Source organism: Hemitrygon akajei, chromosome 14, assembly GCF_048418815.1.
Source record: "Hemitrygon akajei chromosome 14, sHemAka1.3, whole genome shotgun sequence".
NCBI classification, from domain to species: domain Eukaryota; kingdom Metazoa; phylum Chordata; class Chondrichthyes; order Myliobatiformes; family Dasyatidae; genus Hemitrygon; species Hemitrygon akajei.
In genome coordinates, this window is record NC_133137.1 from 32,012,477 (window position 1) to 32,034,047 (window position 21,571).

General features: G+C 40.7%; 1 protein-coding gene across 8 annotated transcripts in view; it reads right to left on the minus strand.

Annotated features, from left to right (window-relative positions):
* The window catches only part of p2rx2 (purinergic receptor P2X, ligand-gated ion channel, 2), a 94,294-nt gene that overhangs the window by 9,703 nt on the left and 63,020 nt on the right, over positions 1 to 21,571 (minus strand). For 6 of the 8 annotated variants that reach the window (XM_073065759.1, XM_073065757.1, XM_073065754.1 and 3 more), the window contains 2 exons: positions 17,590 to 17,680; positions 5,976 to 6,041 (listed from right to left, as the gene is read on the minus strand). In XM_073065759.1, the coding sequence (XP_072921860.1) occupies positions 5,976 to 6,041; positions 17,590 to 17,680 (157 nt within the window). The remainder of the gene's footprint in view (positions 1 to 5,975; positions 6,042 to 17,589; positions 17,681 to 21,571) is intronic. The other 2 variants (XM_073065758.1, XM_073065762.1) reach the window with 2 other exon arrangements.

Here is a 21,571-nt window from a genome sequence, read left to right on the forward strand (position 1 = left end):
CTATGGTGATTGTAGGAGCCATATATCAGTACTAAATAGTCACACTAGTGGGGATGTTGTAAAAGTGAAGGGAATAAATCACATTTTCATGCTTATTTCATGGCAGTTTATAGTTTGGACCATGGAGGTCATTGCTGTCTGCTGAGATAATGCTCAATTTGCTGATGATACTAAGCTGGGTGGCAGTGTGACATGTGATGAGGATGTTCGGAGAATTCAGGGTGACTTGGATAGGCTGGGTGAGTGGGCAGATACTTGGCAGATGGCGTTTAATGTGAATAAGTGTGAGGTTATCCACTTTGGGAGTAAGAACAGGAAGGCAGATTATTATCTGAACAGTATAGAGTTGGGTAAGGGAGAAATACAAAGAGATCTCGGAGTCCTTGTTCATCAGTCACTGAAGGTGAATGAGCAAGTGCAGCAGGCAGTGAAGAAGGCTAATGGAATGTTGGCCTTTTATTACAAAGGGAATTGAGTACAAGAGCAAGGAAATCCTCTTGCATTTGTACAGAGCCCTGGTGAGACCACACCTGGAGTATTGTGTACACTTTTGGTCTCCAGGGTTAAGGAAGGACATCCTGGCTGTAGAGGAAGTGCAGCGTAGATTCACGAGGTTAATTCCTGGGATGTCTGGACTGTCTTACGCAGAGAGGTTAGAGAGACTGGCTTGTACACGCTGGAATTAAGGAGATTGAGAGGGGATCTGATTGAAACATATAAGATTATTAAGGGATTGGACAAGATAGAGGCAGGAAATATGTTCCAGATGCTGGGAGAGTCCAGTACCAGAGGGCATGGTTTGAGAATAAGGGGTAGGTCATTTAGGACAGAGTTAAGGAAAAACTTCTTCTCCCAGAGAGTTGTGGGGGTCTGGAATGCGCTGCCTCAGAAGGTAGTGGAGGCCAATTCTCTGGATGCTTTCAAGAAGGAGCTAGATAGGTATCTTATGGATAGGGGCATCAGGGGATATGGGGACAAGGCAGGAACCGGGTATTGATAGTAGATGATCAGCCATGATCTCAAAATGGTGGTGCAGGCTCAAAGGGCCAAATGGTCTACTTCTGCACCTATTGTCTATTGTCAATTGTATGTTTGATAATTGCTAATAAAGGATCAGAATAGGGATATCGACTCTGGAGCGATCATTGGAGCTATGAGCATGCATGAAGGTTTAAAAACTGTCTGGGGTCGCAGGCTGGCAGTAATTGTTTTGCTTTGATCTTGGATCAATTTTTGCTACTACATTTTGTCAACAAAGATTTTGACAGATATACCAAACAAACATCAGCACTAGGAAATGTCCGAGAAATTGGTAGCGTCAGCCTGGAGCAGCTTGTGGCAAGTACGACCTGTTTTTGTTGTTCACGCTGCATATTTGGATTTGAAACAGTTTTGAAGCTGTCAAATGTTGCTGTGTCCAATTTGGTGGATGTAAAAGCTGTAGGGGTGGTTGCCTGAAGTGTTCGAACCTTAGTTCTGTTGAATGATGAAAAGTTGAAATCCTTGAATTACTTCTATTATAGAAAAGCTGAAATGAAATTGCCATTGCTTTGTCTGTTTGGCGCACTTGGAAGACAGAATTATTTCAGCTTGAAGCAGCAAACTTGAGGCTGAGGGAGTGATTAAAATAACATGTGAAGGTCAGTCCCCTGAGGGAAACAAAAATATTTATGAAGACAAAGAACAAGCTGTGACAACTGATAAGTTACAGGACGGCATACACACTGAGGACAGTGTGTCTGATATGCATTGTGCACGTTCTGTTGCTAACAGATCGATGTCTCATGCATCGGTACACATCAGAATGGAGGTTGATTTAGCTGACTGATATGCAAGACATCAGATATTGAGGGATAAGCACGTCTTAGGGGAACAACCGAACCAACTTCGAAGAAGTCAGGAAGAAAAGGCGGGAAAGTTTTGGAGGAAGATGAAGGAGCTTAAGTTGCAAGATGAAATCACAGCCGAGATGGCCAGATTTGAAGTGCTAAGGGCTTCAAGTGCTAAACGTGCTCCAGCAGAGCAGTTCTCTGGTGAGAGTTCCTATGTTGGCACGGAACAGAGAAAATCCAGCATAATCCATATCAAAATGGATACATTTGAGAATTAAAAGTCTATGAGCCACGAATTTGAACCCCAAGGGGTAGTTCATTCTCAGCTTGTACCTAAAAGGTATTCTGAGGCTATTCTGAATCTAGCCCAAATCCAATAGCACAAGGCACTTCAAACAACATTTACTTACAGCACGATGACAGTGGTATTTTAGATCTGAATGCCATGCTGGAGTCAGAAGGACACGAAAGGAAATAACAATGCAAAAACAACTCATTGCAGCACTGCAATTAGAGAGATTCAAATCTAAGATGGCGATCCATTGCAGTATCATTCATTTATGAGGGAATTCATGAATAGCATTGAAAGTAAAACTGAAGATTTTGGTCACCATCTCATTTTCTTGAACAGTAGAGCTTGTCAAAAGTTGCCAGTGGGCCTGACCAAAGCAAGGGTATCTAAAGGCCCAAGCTTTACTATAGGAAAGCTTTGGTGATGAGCAAATGATTGCTGTGGGCAGCATGGAAAAAGGCTCTTTTTTGGCCACATATCAAACCAGAAGGCTTAAAAGCTCTCCAAGACTACAGTCTTGCTCTTAGAAGTTGTTGCAATGCCATGGAAGATGTGCAGACACGCATGAATTGAACATGCCTGCTAATATGAAGATTGTTGTAGATAAATTGCCCAATGAACTTAGAAAAGAATGGAGATCGACCATGTATGAGCTGCAGAAAAGGCACAACTGTAATCTTAGTTTTGTTGGCATTGTTGATTTTACTGAAAGGCAAGTGGAGATTGCTGCACACCCAGTGTGTGGAAAGAAATGCAATGCTACAGTAAGTAAAAGTGTGATTAAAACTGGGTCACAAACCCATTCTCAATCTAACTGAAATAGCCTTTGCCACAACTGTGGCTATTGTAGAAAGTGAAACTGAAATTTTAAGCCCGGAGCTGATGAAAGAGTGCAGATTTGTAACAAGTGAGTAACACTTGCTTATCTTATGGTCTTATCAGGCTGGTGATCATAATTGTTAACTTCCTACAATTCCAGTTCAGGTGAACTCTAAGAAGAGTACCAAGACAGTGGTTACGTGCTTTATTAGGATAATTTGTTTGTTAATGTAAATATTAAATCACTCAACCATGTGGCAGCAACTCAATGCATAAAAGCATGCAGACATAGGAGGTTCAGTTGTTCAGACCAAACATCAGAATGGGGAAAAAATGTGATCTAATTGACCTTGACCGTGAGATGATAGTTGGTGCTAGACAGTGTGGTTTGAATATCTTAGGAAATGCTGATCTGGGATTTTCACACACAACAGTCTCTAGAGTTTACAGAGAAGGAACCAAAAAGCAACCAGTGAGTGGCAGTCTTGGTGAAAACGCCTTGTTAATGAGAGAGGTCAGAGGAGAATGGCAGAAAATATCCACACATTACAACAGTGGTGTCCTCCAAGGGGACCTTGTTGTGGTTTGGAGGCTTGCATGTCTAAATGCTCTGGAGAACTATGCTTGCTGGAGACAGGGCTTTATGCTTTAGCTCTTGGTAGGGTCACTATGCCAAACAGGTCAAAGGGTAGAGGCCAGACTAAGGGTGGTCCACTGGTCCTCCAGGTTCAAGGGTTCAGCTCAGGGCGAACAACCCTGACTGGTCAAACAAAATTGTTACAAACACAGCAATGAGGAATCCTTCTACATCTGTGTGCAACTGTATTCCTGAGTCTCCACCGGGACTTGCGTGACTGACATTAAACTGAGAGTAAGCTACTGACACCATGAAGGAAGCTGTGAATGCTGGCAGAAGACCCTAAACACCAGTGGTGTTACAGGCAACTGAAGGGAGACAACAGTGGTGTGCAGACCAACATCTCTGAATGCACAACACGTCGAACCTTGAAATGGATGGGCTACAGCAGCAGAAGACCACACCGAGTTCCACTCTTGCAGCTAATAAAATAGCCACTGAGTCTATATGGTATACCACCAGTGTAAGCAGATGGGCGGGTGGTCATATCAGAAACAAAAAACACCTATTAAATACCCCAAAACTGAGTGGTCAGAAATGTAAGTACTTTTTTCATAAGGCAGAGTCATTTAGCAGAGGTACTGGACAGAAACCAAATCTAATCATTCAAATCTTCTCAGAATCTTTCCCTTTGGGCCAGACTTTACTTCACTTTGTCTCTCACTGACTATGCCTGTCTTTTACTGCACACATTCTCAACAACCCAAAGGCTCTGCTGCGTGGTCCTCAAGCCGTAACTGGCCTGAGGTAGAACAAATAAATGAATATTTAGGAGCACGTAATATTTTCAGGATAGGCAATGAGAAAATTGAAATGGGTGAGACTGTCAAATAAAGAATCAGGCCACTGCGGTGATGAGGAACCAGTTTGGGAAGGGATAGCACGGATGGCTCTGTCCTCCCTGAATTACTTTGGTTTTGTTAACCCCATGGCTGTTCTGTGCCATTGCCAACTCCTTTCATCCTTGCCCTCCTGAAAATATCGCTTCACCGAAACCTCTTTCTATTTTCAGCAAAGCTTCCCTCTTTACTGATTCTTCTGTTCGGGTTCCCATCCCAAATCCTAGCTAGAGTTATGGAGTCACAGAAAAGTACAGCACAGAAACAGGCCATTCATCCCATCTAGCCCATGGCAAAACCATTTAACCTGCCTACTCCCATCAACCTGCACCAGGACCATTGCCCTCCATACCCCTACCAGCCATATGCCTATCCAAACTTCTCTTACCCAATCTATACCCCTCATAAATTTGTATATCTCAACCAAATCTCCTCTCAACCTTCTACACTCCAAGGAATAAAGTCCGAACCGATTCAATCTTTCCTCATAGCTCTGGTCCTCTTCCACTACTTTATACCTTCCCAGAGTTACAAGCAAAAATGTCCTGTGAGGAAATTGGGGTGTAGCTTATCTGGCTTGTAGAGATCCAATCCTTCCCATGAAGGGGCCCCAATTGCCCTGCCATTTAAAGCCGTCCTTCCTACACCATTCCTCTGAATGCACGTTCATCTACTTTTTGCTGGTTTTCAGTACACGTGTCCGTGTACCTCCAGGAAACTGATTATCAGACATTTAGAAGCAGTTGAAAGACATTTTAACATTAAAATAGTTTAGAAATAAATTAGTTTAATAATATGCATAACTTCAATTAAAAGCATAAATATTAATGGATATAAAAGTTGGAGAACCCTTTGCCTCTCTTACCATTTTAATGAAGATTATAATCCCATTCAAATGAATGAGCCATTCATCCACAAGCTCAAAAGAGAGTACTGATGTTCATCCTGCCCCTGAGCTCACTGTGATCAGGAGCTGCCCGGGCTCTTGTGTTGAGTCCAGGGATCAGATACTCTGACATCTCTTTTACCAATCACACCCTGCAATGCCCAGGCTCAGAAGACTGGAACGTTGTGATACGTAAACTGGAGCAAGCCAAAAGCACCCCATCACCACTCCGCAGAACTACCAATTAACTACAAGATCATTCACACCTCTCAGAGACTATCGCTTAACCCCACACCATCTCCATCTCAAGTAACACATTCAAAATGCTCTAAGAACTCAGTCGATGTTTTGGGCTGAGACCCCTCATTAGGACTGGAAAGGGAGGGGAGGGGGAAGGCAGTAGGTGGGTGTGGGTTGGAGAGGGGAAGGAATACAAGGTAGAAGTTGATAACTGAAGCCAAGTGGGTAGAGGAGGGGGGAATGAAGTGACCCCTTGGAACTCTGCATCAGCCAAGAATGAGTTTGTATAAAGGTATTTACTAAACAGGTTTAATAATCCAGTCCAATTTAAACAGTCCCACTTCGATATGAAAAACGTACATACTATGATTTCAAATGATACCACACATACTGTAATTAATCAATGTTATATATAAACAAAGGTACTTACAATCCCAATTGATGTGAGGGCTGAAGCAACATTAATAACCAGTGGAATGATACTGAACTTTCCTGCCTAAAATGGAAATTGAAGTACTTTAGTTTTTAAATTTATTTTAATTATAAATTTGGTAATTTCTACTTTTTACTACATTTGAATTAGAATGATGAACACTAATTAGAAAGCCTCTGACTTTGAACATGGCACCACAGCAGTTTTAAAGTATGAAAGTATTATGAAGTTATTAGGTTGGTGCTTCACTAACCCATTGACACACAGATCTTGGATTCAGTGCGTTTAGTGTCAACAAAGTCACCGGAGGGACCGAGCTTGTAGATCTGAAGTAGTCCTTTATTTGACAAAATGAGGCAGAGCAGGCATCATATTGAGATCCTTTTGGAGGAAGAGGCCTAGTCCACCCAATATTACATGATATTGTATATGCTAAAGATCAAAGGACAATTCTGTATTAACAATGTATCTATTTTGCTTCCTTTGAACTACATACATCTTTCGCACATCCTTCTTCACACCCACACACCAGACAACCAAAATGAATGTTAGCTCACATTGTCTCATTTTCCAATTAACTGCGGTTTGCATCTCTAGGAACCTACCGTCCAAAGCTAGATTTTAAATTTAATCTACAGTCCATATTCAGACCTGAAGACTAGTTGCTGAAGTTAGTGTTTTGCTGTACGCCCCAAGTTCAGAATATGCTCTAACACAGTGCTCTGGAGATCTGGGCTTTGCTTCAAAGATGAGAGATGGAACTCTGACCACCGAAGATGGCCGCCTATGTACGGAGGAAGATGGAAATTCGAGAACTTGACATTCTGTTAAAATGGCAGGTTAACATATAATTTCCTATTATTAAGAATTTGCAAGAGAATACAACACATTGAACTGGGCAATGGACTCTGATGACACTGAAAGTGGTAAATCAGCTCATGGGTGCCCAGGCAACTCTATTCCCAGTTAAATACACTAGTTTTAACGTTTGAAGTTAATAACAAACAATTGAACAGGAACAGGTTAACTTGCAGGTCTAGTCGGTGGTGAGGAAGGCAAGTGCCATGTTAGCTTTCATTTCAGGAGGTCTAGATGACAAGAGCAAGGATGTGATGCTGAGGCTTTATAAGACACTGGTGAGGCCTCACCTTGAGTATTGTGAACAATTTTGGGCCCTCATCTTAGAAAAGATTTGCTGGCATTGGAGAGGATCCAGAGGAGGTTCACAAGGATAATTCCAGGAATGAAAGGGTTATCATACGAAGAACATTTGAAGGCTCTGGGTCTGTACTTGCTGGAATTCAGAAGGACGAGGGGGGATCTTATTGAAACCTTCCGAATGTTGAAAGGCCTAGACAGAGTGGATGTGGAAAGGATGTTTCCTATGGTGGGAGAGTCTAGGACAAGAGGGCACAGCTTCAGGATAGAGGGGCGTCCTTTCAAAACAGAGATTCAGAGAAATTTCTTTAGCCAAAGGGTGGAGATTTTGTGGAATCTGTTGTCACGTGCAGCTGTGGAGGCCAGGTTGTTGGGTATATCTAAGGCAGAGATTGATAGGTTCTTGATTGGACATGATGTCAAAGGTTACGGGGAGAAGGCTGGGAACTGGGGTTGAGGAGGAGAAAAAAAAGGATCAGCCATGATTGAATGGTGGAACAAACTCGATGGGTCAGATGGCCTAATTCTGCTCCTATGTCTTATGGTCTTATAGTAAATTGTATTTTTGAATTAATCAACAAACAGTTAATACACAATTATTGTTAATAACACACAAAAAATGCTGGAGAAACTCAGTGAGTCAGGCAGCATTGATGGAGAGGAATAAATAGTTAATGTTTCAGGCCAGAACTCTTCATCTGGTCCAAAACATCGACTGAATGTTGGCTTTGAATGTAGATCTTGGCTGACCTGTTGTGTTGCTCAGGATATCCAGCATCTACAGAATCTCTTGTGTTTACTGTTAATTATAAATAGTTTAATAACACCCACATAAAGTGTCCTAAGAAGTTTTATGTCAGGAAACCACCAGATCCTTTTTTATTTACCATAGTTTGTTTCTACAGAGTGGTAGCTGTCTGAAACATTATACCGGGTGGTGTGGAAGCCTCAAGCTGAAGTTCATTATCATAGGGTATAAACACCATGCAGCAGCAGAATACATTACAAATATAATAAACATAAATTAACATAAATAGTACATAACTTGCACAACAAATATAAAGATGAGTACAAGTTAAAAGAGAGAAAAAACCCTATAGACATGATCGTGGTGTTTAGGAGGCATTAGGCAGGTACGCAAATATGCTGGAAATGAAATGATATAGATCATGTACAGGCAAATGGGATTAGTATAATTTGGCATCATGGGCGGTACAAATCTAATGGGCTGAAGAGCCTGTTTCCATTCTGTACCGCTCAATGATCCATGTTTAGAGTTGTCGTAGATGTTGGGTGAAAGATATTTATTGCACTGGATATTTCCTGTTGTATTTTAACAAATTGCAGAATGTGGAAATTTGGCACATCATCAGGAACTCTGACAAAGTCCTACAGATGTGTAGTGGAGAGTATATTGACTGGCTGCATCACAGCCTGGTATGGAAACACCAATGTCCTTGAGGTAGTGGATTCAGCCCAGTACAGCACGGGTAAAAACCACTGAGCACACCCACATCAAACTGTCACAGGAAAACAGCATCCGTCATCAGGGACTCCCCACTATCTAGGCCGTGCTCTTTTCTCACTACTGTAATCAGGCAGAAGGTACAAGAACCTCAGCTCTAACACCACCAGGTTCAGGAACAATTACTACCCCTCAACTATCAGGCTCTTGAACAAAAGGGGATAACTACACTCACTTACCCATCCATTGGGATGTTCCACAACCAACGATCTCACTTTAAGGACCCTGGTTTTCTCATGTTCTCATTATAGTTATGATTCTATAGATTTGCTGAGTATGCGCGCAGGAAAATGAATTTCAGGGTTGTATCTGGTGACACATATGTACTCTGCTAATAAAATATATTTTGAACTTTGAACAAATTGCTAAATAGCCAACTGGAGAGCCGATGAATGTTGCTATTATTTCTAAATATTTCTCTGACAGCCACACTAGCCCATGTGTTTTCAGTAGGAATTTGAGTTAATTGAATAATACTTTATGAGTGCAGAACCTCCAAAATCAAGTCCTAATTACTTCTGGTGGCTAACAGAATGTCTGGATTTTATGTAATTTCATAAACTTGTCAACAGATAGAAATGAATCAACTGAATGAGACTTTGTATATCAAGCCAAACTGTGATAAGTTTAGTCCAAACTAGGTGACACCCTGGTATATATAATTTGTATTGTGTTATTAATCTGTATCAAGGAAACATTTTAAAGCATTTTTAACGCTATGCTCTCCCTAAACAGTGCTCGATTACATTGGCTCATGACAGATTTTGCATTTGATGATATGTAAATGTGTTTCAGTTAAAAATTCTGAAAATACATCACTTATCAAAATGAGGACAATTTTGACCTTGTCATCCTCTGTCAAGGAATTCCACCTCATTGGAATTGGACAGGGGCTACTGCTTAACTGGTCACTGACACGCCAAGGCAAAGCGACGTTACCTCACTTGTTGCTGCCCAATTTCACTGAGCAACACAACCTTGGGAACTTCTGATTGGAAAACAGCTTCCAGTCATTTGCAAATTCCATTCACATGGCAGAGAGGCTTGTAAAACTGCCAAATCAGGAGTATAACATTGCTCTCAAACAAAAGAGCTCTAATATCTCAAAATATTATTGTAAGGCGTGGATAAACTTCTGCTTCACACCAATAGACTAGTATTTCCTTCCAAGCAATTATCTGTAAAAATATGTTGTTGCTAAAGTAATTTTATTCACCGTGGAGAAGAAAACTGAGTTGAGGTGTAATCTAACTCTTAAAGATGCTTTGCTGCATAGATAATGTGGGTGTTTCCAAATTAATTTAAATTGTCTTCCTTGGATTACAATAAAGTATAACAAGAATGGCAAGATCAGAAATCAAAACATTTCCAAATGAAGACCAGACATGTCAAATTAATGATTCAAAACAAAATGGGGATGTGACTAGTCAGGATGGAACAAAGGCATTTTAGGGGATATTGGTGACAGAAATGGGTGGGGAACAATGTGGAAGATGGAGCCACTCCAATTCAAAGTTTAAAGTAAATTTATTATCAAGGTGCATATACTTTGAGGCAAGCAAGGCACCCGCCCCCTCCCTATCTTAGCTGCATTTTACAGGAGCACCATTGAGAGCATCCTGACAAGTTGCATCTCCATCTGCTATGGGAGCAGTCGAGCAGTCCCTACAAAGGACTGTGAGAACAGCTGAGAGGATCATAGGAGTCTCTCTACCATCCATTGGGGACCTTTATCAGGAAGGTTGCATACCCAGGACCCTTGGTATTATTAAGGATCCCACCCATCCATCCAACAACCTCTTTGACTTTCTACCATCAGGCAGGAGACTCCAATGCATAAAGACAAGAACGATCAGGATGAGAAATAGTTTCTTCCCCCAGGCCACTAGGCTTCTGAACTCCAGGCCGTACCATATATGAAATGTCACTGGTTAATCTGTTCCGTACCTTACAGTATTTAATATTAATGCACTCTAGTTTGTTATTTATGTGTGAGTCACCTGTAGACTTTATCCTTACCTTCATAGTGTGTTATGTGCTTTACACCCTGGTTCGATAAAACTTTGTCTCATTTCCATATACATTATATATGTTATATGCATGTATATAGTTACATGGCAATAAACTTGATTTGACTTGATATTGTTATGAAGGATGAACAACTCTGATGGGCAGAAGGGTGCAGAGTCGCTCATGCCCCCCCCCCTTTTTGGAGAACCGCAAATCGCTACTATTTCGACGCTGTTATCAAGGAAGTGAGAGAGAGACAGGACTCTGCCAGGGCAGTTGTTATTGATAACAGCTCATGAAAGTTAATGAGAGAGAGACAGCTCAGAGATACACAAAGTGGAATGTCTCCTACTGACAAAAGCCATTGATTTACTGCAATTGTCTTTTGGAGAAGGATTGTTTACTTGGTACTGTTCTATTCATTGAAACCCCTCGGGGGGCAACCAGAGGGGGCGGGTTTGATGGGTTACATCATCCCAACCTGATTGACACCTGAGACCCCGTGAGTGGGGATAAAAGTGAGGTCTGGGGTAACACCCGTCAGACGCACCAGGAGAAACGCTAGTGAGCATCAGAACCCCCACGAGACAGGGTGGGAGACCGGAGACTGAACGAAGGGTCGGTAAATTTTAACTCACAGTGTTTTGTAGTGAGACTGGTGGGGGCTTGTGTGTGTGTCCACCCTTGCCTAGGTGACGAGTCCACCACGGAAGAACGGTCTAGCTAAAGGACGGAGGGGTCATACGTGAATGGCCACAACAACAACGCATCGATGGATCAAAATCGTAAAGGAAGGTTGGCAAGATAATAGCTATTATTGTTCACACGTTTTCTCTCTCTCTCTCTCTCTCTCTCTCCAACAATTGCAACACATCGACAAACTACCGCAGCCTGCATGAACTGAACTGAACTTTATATTTCCATCTGACAATTCATTATCCCCTAGACAACGATAGAGCTTGTTTCATTAGTGATTATTATTATACCCGCACTTTTAGGTTTAGTATTGCTAACGTATATTCTCTGTATATTCGCATTGATATTATTTTGTATATTTTTGCTAATAAATATTGTTGAAAATAGTATCACCAGACTCCAACGGACACTTCTATCTTTGCTGGTAAGACACCCAGTTACGGGGTACGTAACAAAATGTTACCATATACAACTCTGGAATTCATTGTCTTGCAGACATGCTCAATAAATCCATAGAATAATAACTGTAAAAAAATCAACTTTGTTTTGGGCGTTCACACCTACTTGGGTGTTCCACCAGTGTGCAAAAGACAACAAACTGCAAATACAAAAGAAAGAAATAACAATAATAACGAATAAATAAATAAATAATCAATAAATGTCAAGAACATGAGGAGCAGAGTCCTGGAAAGTGAGCCTGTAGGTTGTGGGAACATTTCAATGATGGGGCAAATGTTCAGTGAAGTTACCCCCTTTGATTCAAGAGCCTGATGGTTGAGGGGTAGTAACTGTTCCTAAACCTGGTGGTGTGAGATCTGAGGCTCCTGTACCTTCTTCCTGATGGCCACAGCGAGAAGAAAGCATGTTCTGGGTGGCAAGGGTCCCCTATGATGGGTGCTGACTTCCTACGATAGAGTTTCATGTAGATGTGCCCAGTGGTGGGGAGGGCTTTACCTGTGAAGGATGGGGCCGTATCGACTACTTTTTGTATTGGATTCAGCCACTTACAAAAGTCAACAGGAATACAACCTCCATCTCCATCCCCTTCCCACTCTGACCCATCTGTGGTCTCCAACATTGTAATTATGGAGCCTAACACAATCTTGAACAGCACCTCATCTTGTGTCTGGGTAACATGCAGTGATAAACCTTGAACAACCAATTTTCCAACATAAGATGCTTTTTCTGGACCAAACTTGAATACTGTAACTATTTTGGTCTTCTTTCCTGAGGATATATTTACTGTAGACTGGTTCTTGCCTATTAGAAATTGAGAGGCTAGAAGTTTATTCTCTCGAGTTTGTTAGCATTGAAAAATACAGAAAACTGAGATGATTTTACAGGGTAGATGGGATACATCCCCTGGTTGAGGTGAATACACTTTTTGTTCTCATCAATTGATCCATCATCAGAAATCCTCACCACCCAGGCCACGTTCTTTTCTCACTGCTGCTATCAGGTAGAAGATACGAGATTCTCAGGGCAGACACCACTAGGTTCAAGAATAGCTACTAACCCCACAACCAGCAGGCTCTTGAACAAAAGGAGATAACTACACTCACTTGCCCATCTTTTGAGTTGTTCCCACAACCAATGATCTTACTTTAAGGACTTTTTATCCTGTTCTTTGATGCTCTCATTAGTTAATGCTATTTATTTATATTTGCATTTGCAGTTTGTTGTTTTCTGCACTCTGGTTGATCTTTCATTGGTCCTGTTGTACTATTCTATAGATTTGCTGAGTGTACCTGCAGGAAAATGAATCCTGGGGTTGTATGTGGATATGTACTTTGATAATAACATTTACTTCAAACTTTGAACATTGAACTGACAGGAGATAGTCAGAGAGATGATAAACTTTTTCATAAAGATACTGAATCAAAATATGGTTGTGAAAATGATTGAATGTTTAATGGAGATGTTTTAATAATTTATTGAATTATTTATCCACATCCACATTGCAAATAGAAGGTTGGAAAGCAACATCATAATGAACAATATCCCTTACATTATACTAAGAGCCAGGATATTTTGCTTAAGAGTCTGAGGAGGAGATCTCACCTGTCTCTAACTGTATGAGTGACGTTGGAGAAGGAGTAAATTTGATGGGTGTGTGATCTCATCTTAACTTACACTTAAATGGAATTAAATGATATATGATTAATGAATATTGCCAAACATTCCTAAAAACTGCTGCTGGAATTAGTGTGACAACATCACAAGTTATTTTCCAGCCATCTCATGTAGCAAGGGGCATTTGCCAACACACAGGGGGAAATCTATGGACTGCATTATAGGAACTCTTAGCAAACAGTAGAGTACTATAATGAGGTTTGAGGTTTGTACTACTCTTTGCAAAGAATGCTGAGAGCTCCTGTTACGTAACACTAGTTTTGAGGTTTGTATAGTATCTACAATAATACAAGTAGCGGAAATCCAACAACTGTAACATAGAATTGTTCTGACACTTTTGTAGACAGACAAACACAATTTCCAAAGGATTTGTGAGTTTCATTTTCTTCGAAAGTTAAGAAACTGAGAAATTAATGCACCAAACAGGCAGGGACACTAAACTAAACTGAGTCCTGATGAAAGGTCTCAGACTGTAATGTCGACTAATTACTCTTTTCCATAGATGCTGACTGGCCTGGTGAGTTCCTCCAGCATTTTGTGTGTGTTGCTTGGATTTCTTGCATCTACAAATTTTCTCCTGTTGGTGATTCTACTATCACTGTGGAGTCTCTTTGAGGGATTCCTATCCTGAAGAAGTTTAAATCTTCCCTTCGATGGGAGTTCAGTGAAACCCCCTCTAACTGCTCCCCCTCTGAGATCCCTGCGGCCTTCCAAGAGCACCGATGAAAGTCTTGGCTTGAAACGGCAACTGTTTACTCTTTTCCACAGATGCTGCCTGGTCTGCTGAGTTTCTGCAGCAATCTGTGCGTGTTGCTTTGGATTTCTGGCATCTGTAGATTTTCTTGTGTTTGTGACACTCAACTAAATTGCTGGTTAGCCGAGCCAAGGGACTACCACATGTTTACAAATAGAATTCTTTTGAGTTTAAGCAGAGAAAACCAGAAACAGACTCTCACGGTGTAATAATTCAGTCTATATTGTCAGTGTAGGAGTCACATATTGTTCACTTAAGACAAAAATTGTGTACGTAAACTGTGGAGTCAGCTCAGAGGTTGACTGAATTTTGATTATTGCCTGCATATTTGAACAAACCAAGGAAAGGAACTAAAACAAAAGCTGGCAGAAGAAGTAGAAGAGGCCATTATTGATTATGTAAGCACACCATTGTGTGCTAAGTCATGCTTATTTCCTAAATTACAAGAGCAACAAATCATCAAGAGAATCCAATTGATGTGAAATATTTTGAGAGTCTATGTAAAATTTAGTTGCATTGAATTACACAAGTAAGGAATCTGGTAATGCAGTGCAGGACATAAACAGAAGCTTTCTTTAAAGGTAGCTACAAAGGATACACATCCATAAACCCTTGTGAGTTAATACCAGGTATCATATTTTGTCAGATGCCAAGAAAATTAGCTTCTTTTTCAGGAGAGCACTTCTCATGAGGAAAGGGCAGCTGGAAGTTTTAATAGTGAAATATTTAATATTTAATGATTTTAATAGGTCCCTCATAGGAGGGTCATTCAGAAGATTGAGATGAATGGAATCCATCATGAATTGGCTGTCTGGATTCAGACCTGGCTTGCCTGTGAAAAAACAGAAGGTAGTGGCCGAAGAGCCTTGTTCTAGCTGGAAGTCTGTGATTAGTGGTGTTCTGCAGGATCTGTAGTGGGATCTCTGTTGTTTGTGACATATGTACTGTGAGTGACCTGGATGAAAATGTAGATGGGTGGGTTGGCAAGTTTGCAGATGATATGAAGATTGATGGTGTTGTGGATAGCTTAGAAGACTGGCAAAGAATACAGGAGGATATAGATCAGTTACAGATATGGATGGAGAACTGACATAAGGAGTTTAACCTAGGCAAACGTGAAGTGTTGCAACTTGGTAGGTCAAATGTAAAAAGACAGTACATTGTTAAGGGCAAGATCTTTAATGGTGTTGATAAGCAGAGAAATCTTGGGATCTAAGTTCATAGCTCCCTGGAAGTGGCTACACAGGTTAATAGGGCGGTTAAGAAGAAATCTGGGATGCTTGCCTTTATTAGTCCAAGCACTGAGTTCAAAAGGCAGGAAGCTATGTTGCTACTTTATAAAACTTCAGTTAGGCCACATCTGGGGTATTGCATGCTGTTCTGGTTCCCCCATGATTGGAGGGATGTTGAGGCTTGAGAGAGGGGCCAGAAGAGGCTTACCAGAATACTGCCTGGTTTAGAGAGCATGTGCTGTCATGAAGGGCTAGAGAAACTTGGTTGTTTTCTCTAGAGAGATGGAGGCTGAGGGCAGACCTGATAGAAGTTTATGAGATTACGATCGGCAGAGATGGAGTAGACAGAAACACCTTTATCGCAGGGCTGAAATGTCTAATACCAGAGGGCATGCATTGTGGGTGAGAAGGGGTAATTTCAAAGGAGATGTGAGGGGCAAGTTATCTTACACGGAGAGTGGTGGGTGCCTATAATGCACTGCCTGGGGTAGCGGTAGAGGCAGAAACTTTAGGAACTTCTAAGAGACATTTTGATAGATACATGAATGTGAGGAAAATGGAAGGATGTGTGGGCAAAAGTTAGTTAACCATTTGATTACTAATTTAATTGGTTCAACACAATACTGTGGGCCGAAGGGCCTGTTCCTGTATTCTATGTTCTAAGTAAACAAAAATCAAGATATTTTAATATTATTTAACTTTAAATAGAGTGACCCAAAAATAAGAACACAACCAAACTGCAACAGGATAAGGAAATAACGCCTTAGTTCAGGGGCAGCCAATACATATTACCGACCACAATGATAGTCCATATCATTGTAGTCTAAATATCTCTCTTAAACATTGGATTCATATCCAAAGTACAAATTATAGGTCATTGTTTGACTCTTATTTATCGTATTTGGTTTCTGAGCTTCCCAGTGAAATAATTATTAGTTCAAAAGTCCATTACTTCCAATGTCCATGGTTTTCTGTAGAAACAAGGAGGTCAAAGCAAGAGAGTTGGAGAGTTCAAGAAGTACAAAGTTGAGGCATGTGCCCATTTATTGTGAGTAAGAGCAAAAGAAATAAACCAGACAGAGGCTCTTTCAGTCTTTTCTTGCCCTCTCCACCATTCAAAATCTCATTCAATAAGACATTGCTGATCTTTGACCTCAACAACACTTTCCTGCACTAACCCCATATTCCTCGATTTCCTTATCAAAAATCTATTGATTTCAGCCTTGAAGTCTTCAGTGACAGAACTGCCACAGTCCTCTTGAATAGAGAAAATCAAAGATTGTTTTCCCTCTGGGTTAAGAAATCACATTTCAATTGTAAATAGTCAGCCTCTTATTTTCAAACTGATCCTGGTTCTGGAAACCCCAGTCACGGGAAAGCATCATCCCGGTACCTGTACTATCTGGACCGGGGTGCCCAACCCTTTTTATGCCACGGACCTTTATCATTAACCGAGGGGTCTGTGAACCCCAGGTTGTGAACTCCTGGTCTAGACCAGTTCAAAGTTATGTGTTATCATTACTAGTTTAAAATTTTACAGTGGAACATGAAATCTGGGTAAAGACTGACAGTGACAAACACGAGAAAATCTGTAGATGCTGGAAATCCAAAGCAGCACACACAAAATACTGGAAGAATTCAGCACACCAGACATTATCTACAGAAAAGAGTAAATAGTTGACATTTCGGACCAAGACCCTTCATCAGGACTGTGATGGGGGGGTGGGGCGGGTGGGTACAGATACACCCAAGGATCTTAGATAGGAAAAAGGAGAATAGAGATAGAGATCTAATTGGAAGGGTACTGGAACAAAGAAACAATTGAAGTCATAAAGTTGTAAAGCCCAGAAACAGGCCCTTCGGCCCATCACATCAATGCTGACCATCTACACCAATCCTATTTGCCGCGTAACTCTGCATAAATTAATGATGCTGAAATAGAGAGAAGCATCAATGGGATTTTTTGAAGCACCAACCTTTAGGCAAGGTTACTCACAGAACAAACCATATCAGTATCAGTGTAACCTTCTTTCCGCAGAGGTCAAATAATCCATAAGCAGTTACATTATTCAATAATACTTCAGAATATAAAATTGATTTTACCTCACCGTGAACAATAATGTCAATTCTTATCCCAAATACTTTCGTTAGGGTCCTATATTCAGTACCGTTCTCCATGAAGTACCTTGTTTTTCTATCAGTCAGATGGAAAATTGCAAGAAGAGAAGAGAGTTTATTAGGGTAACAGAGTTTGCTCGAACGTCACTCCTAAATGCTTTTAGCTGTGCTTGACAAAGCTAATTAATAACAATATGTTGCATAATCTTTGAAACTGTGGTTGTGCAAATTTTAAAGTGATTACCATAAATTCATCAGGAGGAAAAAAGGAACTGAAAATAAATTGCTGGTTTGGCCTCAGGTGGGTTGTGTTCATTTCTGAATATCATATGTTCACAACAGCGTAACCAATTTCAACAGGAGTTATTCGGGAATTGATCGCCTGCTCTGCAGTTCTGAGAGAAGTATAGCAAATCTGTCCCTGGTATCTACTCCACCTGTTTAATCCACACAACTCTTGACTTCCTACTGATTTAGCTCTGAACATATATTCTGGCTTGACAATTCCAGCACTGTTGGTTAGAGGATTCCGAAGATATAAATTCTCAAGACGTTTCTGCAAACCTCATTCTTAATTCAGTAATGTTTTATTTTGAGAGTAAGCCCCCCCCACCCCACCCCATTCAGGGTTTTTCCCAGTGAGGGGAAACACCTTCACAATATCACTTTAGGAAATATGTCACAGAATTACATAGACTCCACAGAAGATTTCCTTACAAATGTATTCATGTTACATGAAGAAAATTGAGAGTCATAGATTTCAGCAACTTGTATTGTTGCTGAAATCTCTGACTCTTGTTGTTATTGAACCCTATTTGTAGCAATGAAGAGCAAGGTGAGATTTAATACAAGGTTTGACATTGTTGTGAAGTTTTGACCATTTAGGGAGAAGCAGACTTCACCAGTTGAAGGATAAGTAAACCAAGCAGATAAAGGTAGGATTATGCCTCGGTCAACTGTAATGACACCATAAAGTCATAGGAGCAGAATAAGGCCACCATTCAATCATACCTAATTTATTATCCCTCTCAACCCCATTCTCCTGACTTCTTCCCATAACCTTTGATACCCTTACTAATTAAGAATCTATCAACCTCCACTTTAAATATATCCAGTGACTTGCCCTCCACAGCCTCTGTTGCAATGAATTCCATAGATTCACCATTCATCTTGTCATGGTCCGGACTGAACAGTGGCAGGAATCCAAGTTTTGGCACTCCAGCTCCCCAGAGTATGGTTAGTTGTCACTGTCCCTTTAAGACTCAGACTGCCAATTATTGCCTGGCACATTCTTTCGTGGAGTCTCTGTATTGAAAGGCCTCGTACTGAGCACTCAGTGCTCAATTGTAGGAGTTCTATTTCTAGTACTACAGTTTGTGATTTCGCCCTTGGATTTTCTTTGTGTCGTTGTGTTGATTTCAAGTCCAAGTTAATTCCAGACCTTACTCCACACTTAGATTCACCACCATCCACAGCTCTCTTGTTACAACTCTGGCTAAAGAAGTTCTTCCTCATTTCAGTTCTAAAGGGACATCCTTGTATTCTGTGGCTATGCCCTCTGGTCCTAGATTCCCCCACCATGGGAAGCATCCTCTCCATGCCGACTCTATCTAGGCCTTTCAGTATTTGATAGGCTTCAATGAGATCCTCCCTCATTCTTCTGAATTCCAGTGAGTACGGGCCCAGAGCCATCAACTTCTCGTTATACTGTACATTAACCCTTTCATTCCCAGGACCATTCTCATGAATCTCCTCTAGTCTATCTCCAATCCCAGCACACCACTTCTTAGATAAGGGGCCCTAAACTGCTCACAATGTTCCAAGTGTAGTCTGACCAGTGCCTGATAGAGCCTCAGCTGTGAAATAATCTGGAGTTGACTGACAGCAAATTTAATCACCACTGCCAGAAGCAGATGTGAACAGTGTAGGTAAATATTTCACAACAAATTAATTAACATACAGGAATGTGGGCAAATTAACAGGCATATTGATACAGGTGTGAATGAATAATGTTAGACAGCTTAAGAAAACACAACTGCAGGGTGGTAGAAGTCATGGGGAATTTAACATAGATGTTTAGAGAGGAAGGAAGGTCTGAGCCACGTATTGGAAAAAGTATCAGAATTGTAAGGTGACAGTATTGCTGAAAATGGGAGCCAACATTAAGAGGGGTGTTATTGAACAGAGCAGTGCATGATAGACACAAACTGAGTTTGTCGGTGATCAGAAGGTAAAATGTGGGAGAGTGACAAGCTAAAGTCTAGGAATGAAGAACACTCAACTTCCAGTGTCTTATTGAAAAATTGGAAATTATATTCTATGAAACTTAAGCTTCCATTTTTTTGCAATAAATTTAGGCTGCAAAACTGGCCCTATAATTGTATTTTAGAGTTTCTACTAATTCTGATTGCTTGCAGGAAGGCATAAAAACTAAAGCTGGGATTTCTGGACCCAAGCATGCTATCTATATTTATAAGAATATCATTCAAAACTTTTTGAAACCTAATTCTTTATAACTGGCTAACGTGCATTAGACTAACCAAAAATATTTGCATTCTTTAAAAGTAATTCCCAACATTTACAATTGGGTAGCTCACAGTTACTGGATTGACACTGATTTAAAATGCTTAACTTTTGTGGCAAAACCCATTTTCAGATGCATAAATTAAATTTGCAAGATTTCAATGTACAGCAGGAACATTAAAACAAAGTAGTTGATCTGTTTTGTTGGGTAGTTGGGTGGAGATATGTCTCTACTAAAGGAGCTGTAAGGCGCTCCTTCCCTCCACTAGCTGCAGGTCACCCTTGGGCAAGGTGTCGCACCTGCTCAGCTCCCCCCCCCCCACCAATCAGGGTCATGTGAAGCCATGGGAGCAGATCGTGGATAGTCGTATGAGCAGCTGGTGCAGATCATAAGTCCTGGTTATGTGACCACTGACACCAGGCTGACAATCTCTGAAGAGTATTGATAATTGCTGGGTTCATCCGTTTTGTAAAGACACTGCCCAGAAGAAGGCAATGGCAAACCACTTCTATAGAAAAAAATTGGCAAGAGCAATCATGTTCATGGAAAGACCATGAACGCCCATGTACCACAACACGGCAGATAATGCTGATGAGTTGCTTTTGTATATACACTGTATATAAATGCTACTCGATTGATGAGGTTCTGGGCAGAGTTTGCGTTGGGAATATACAAATGTGGAGACTAAAGGGACTGAATTTTTTAGAGCAAGTGCAATTTTAGGCACACACAGACAGAAAATTTTAATGTATAGCAAAAAGCTTTTAAACTAAATAGATGTTTTAAATATAAAATACACTTCAAAATGTTCCTGAGGCTCTGGGTAAAGTTTGGATGGGCAATATACAGATACTGAGGCTGAGAGAACTGCATTTTAGGCATATATATCAAAACATCAAAGCAGAATCTCTTCGCCAACAACATCATCCCTTACCAGATTCTATTAGATTTCAGATGCTACTGCTGTAAAGTGTTTCAATTATCCTTACTGAAGATAGTGGAGTGATACAAATTCAAATGGTTCAATTTAATATCAGAGAATGTATACAGTATACAACCTGAAATTCTTACTCCTCACAGACATCCACCAAACAAGAAATCTCAAGGAATGAATGATGGATACAAAGTGTTGGGAAGGGAGATGGCAGGCCTTATGCTTTAGGTACAAATAGACAACTGAAACTTTAGTAACTAGCCAACTTTATTTTTGACTTTATCCTCACTGTCTGGTGTCACGGGCTCCAACTCCTTATTGCTGTTTTCCTGCTTTAACCATTTATTTCCGTAACATTTCTAATTATTAACTTTTTTTGTGCCAACATCCAGTCATCGTCTCCGTTCCTTGCACTCATATTCTCTTCTCTCTCTCTTCAGGTCCCCTTTTCCTGGCTCATGTAACACTTTTTTGGAAACACCTTCCAATTTTTCCATTTATTAAATAAC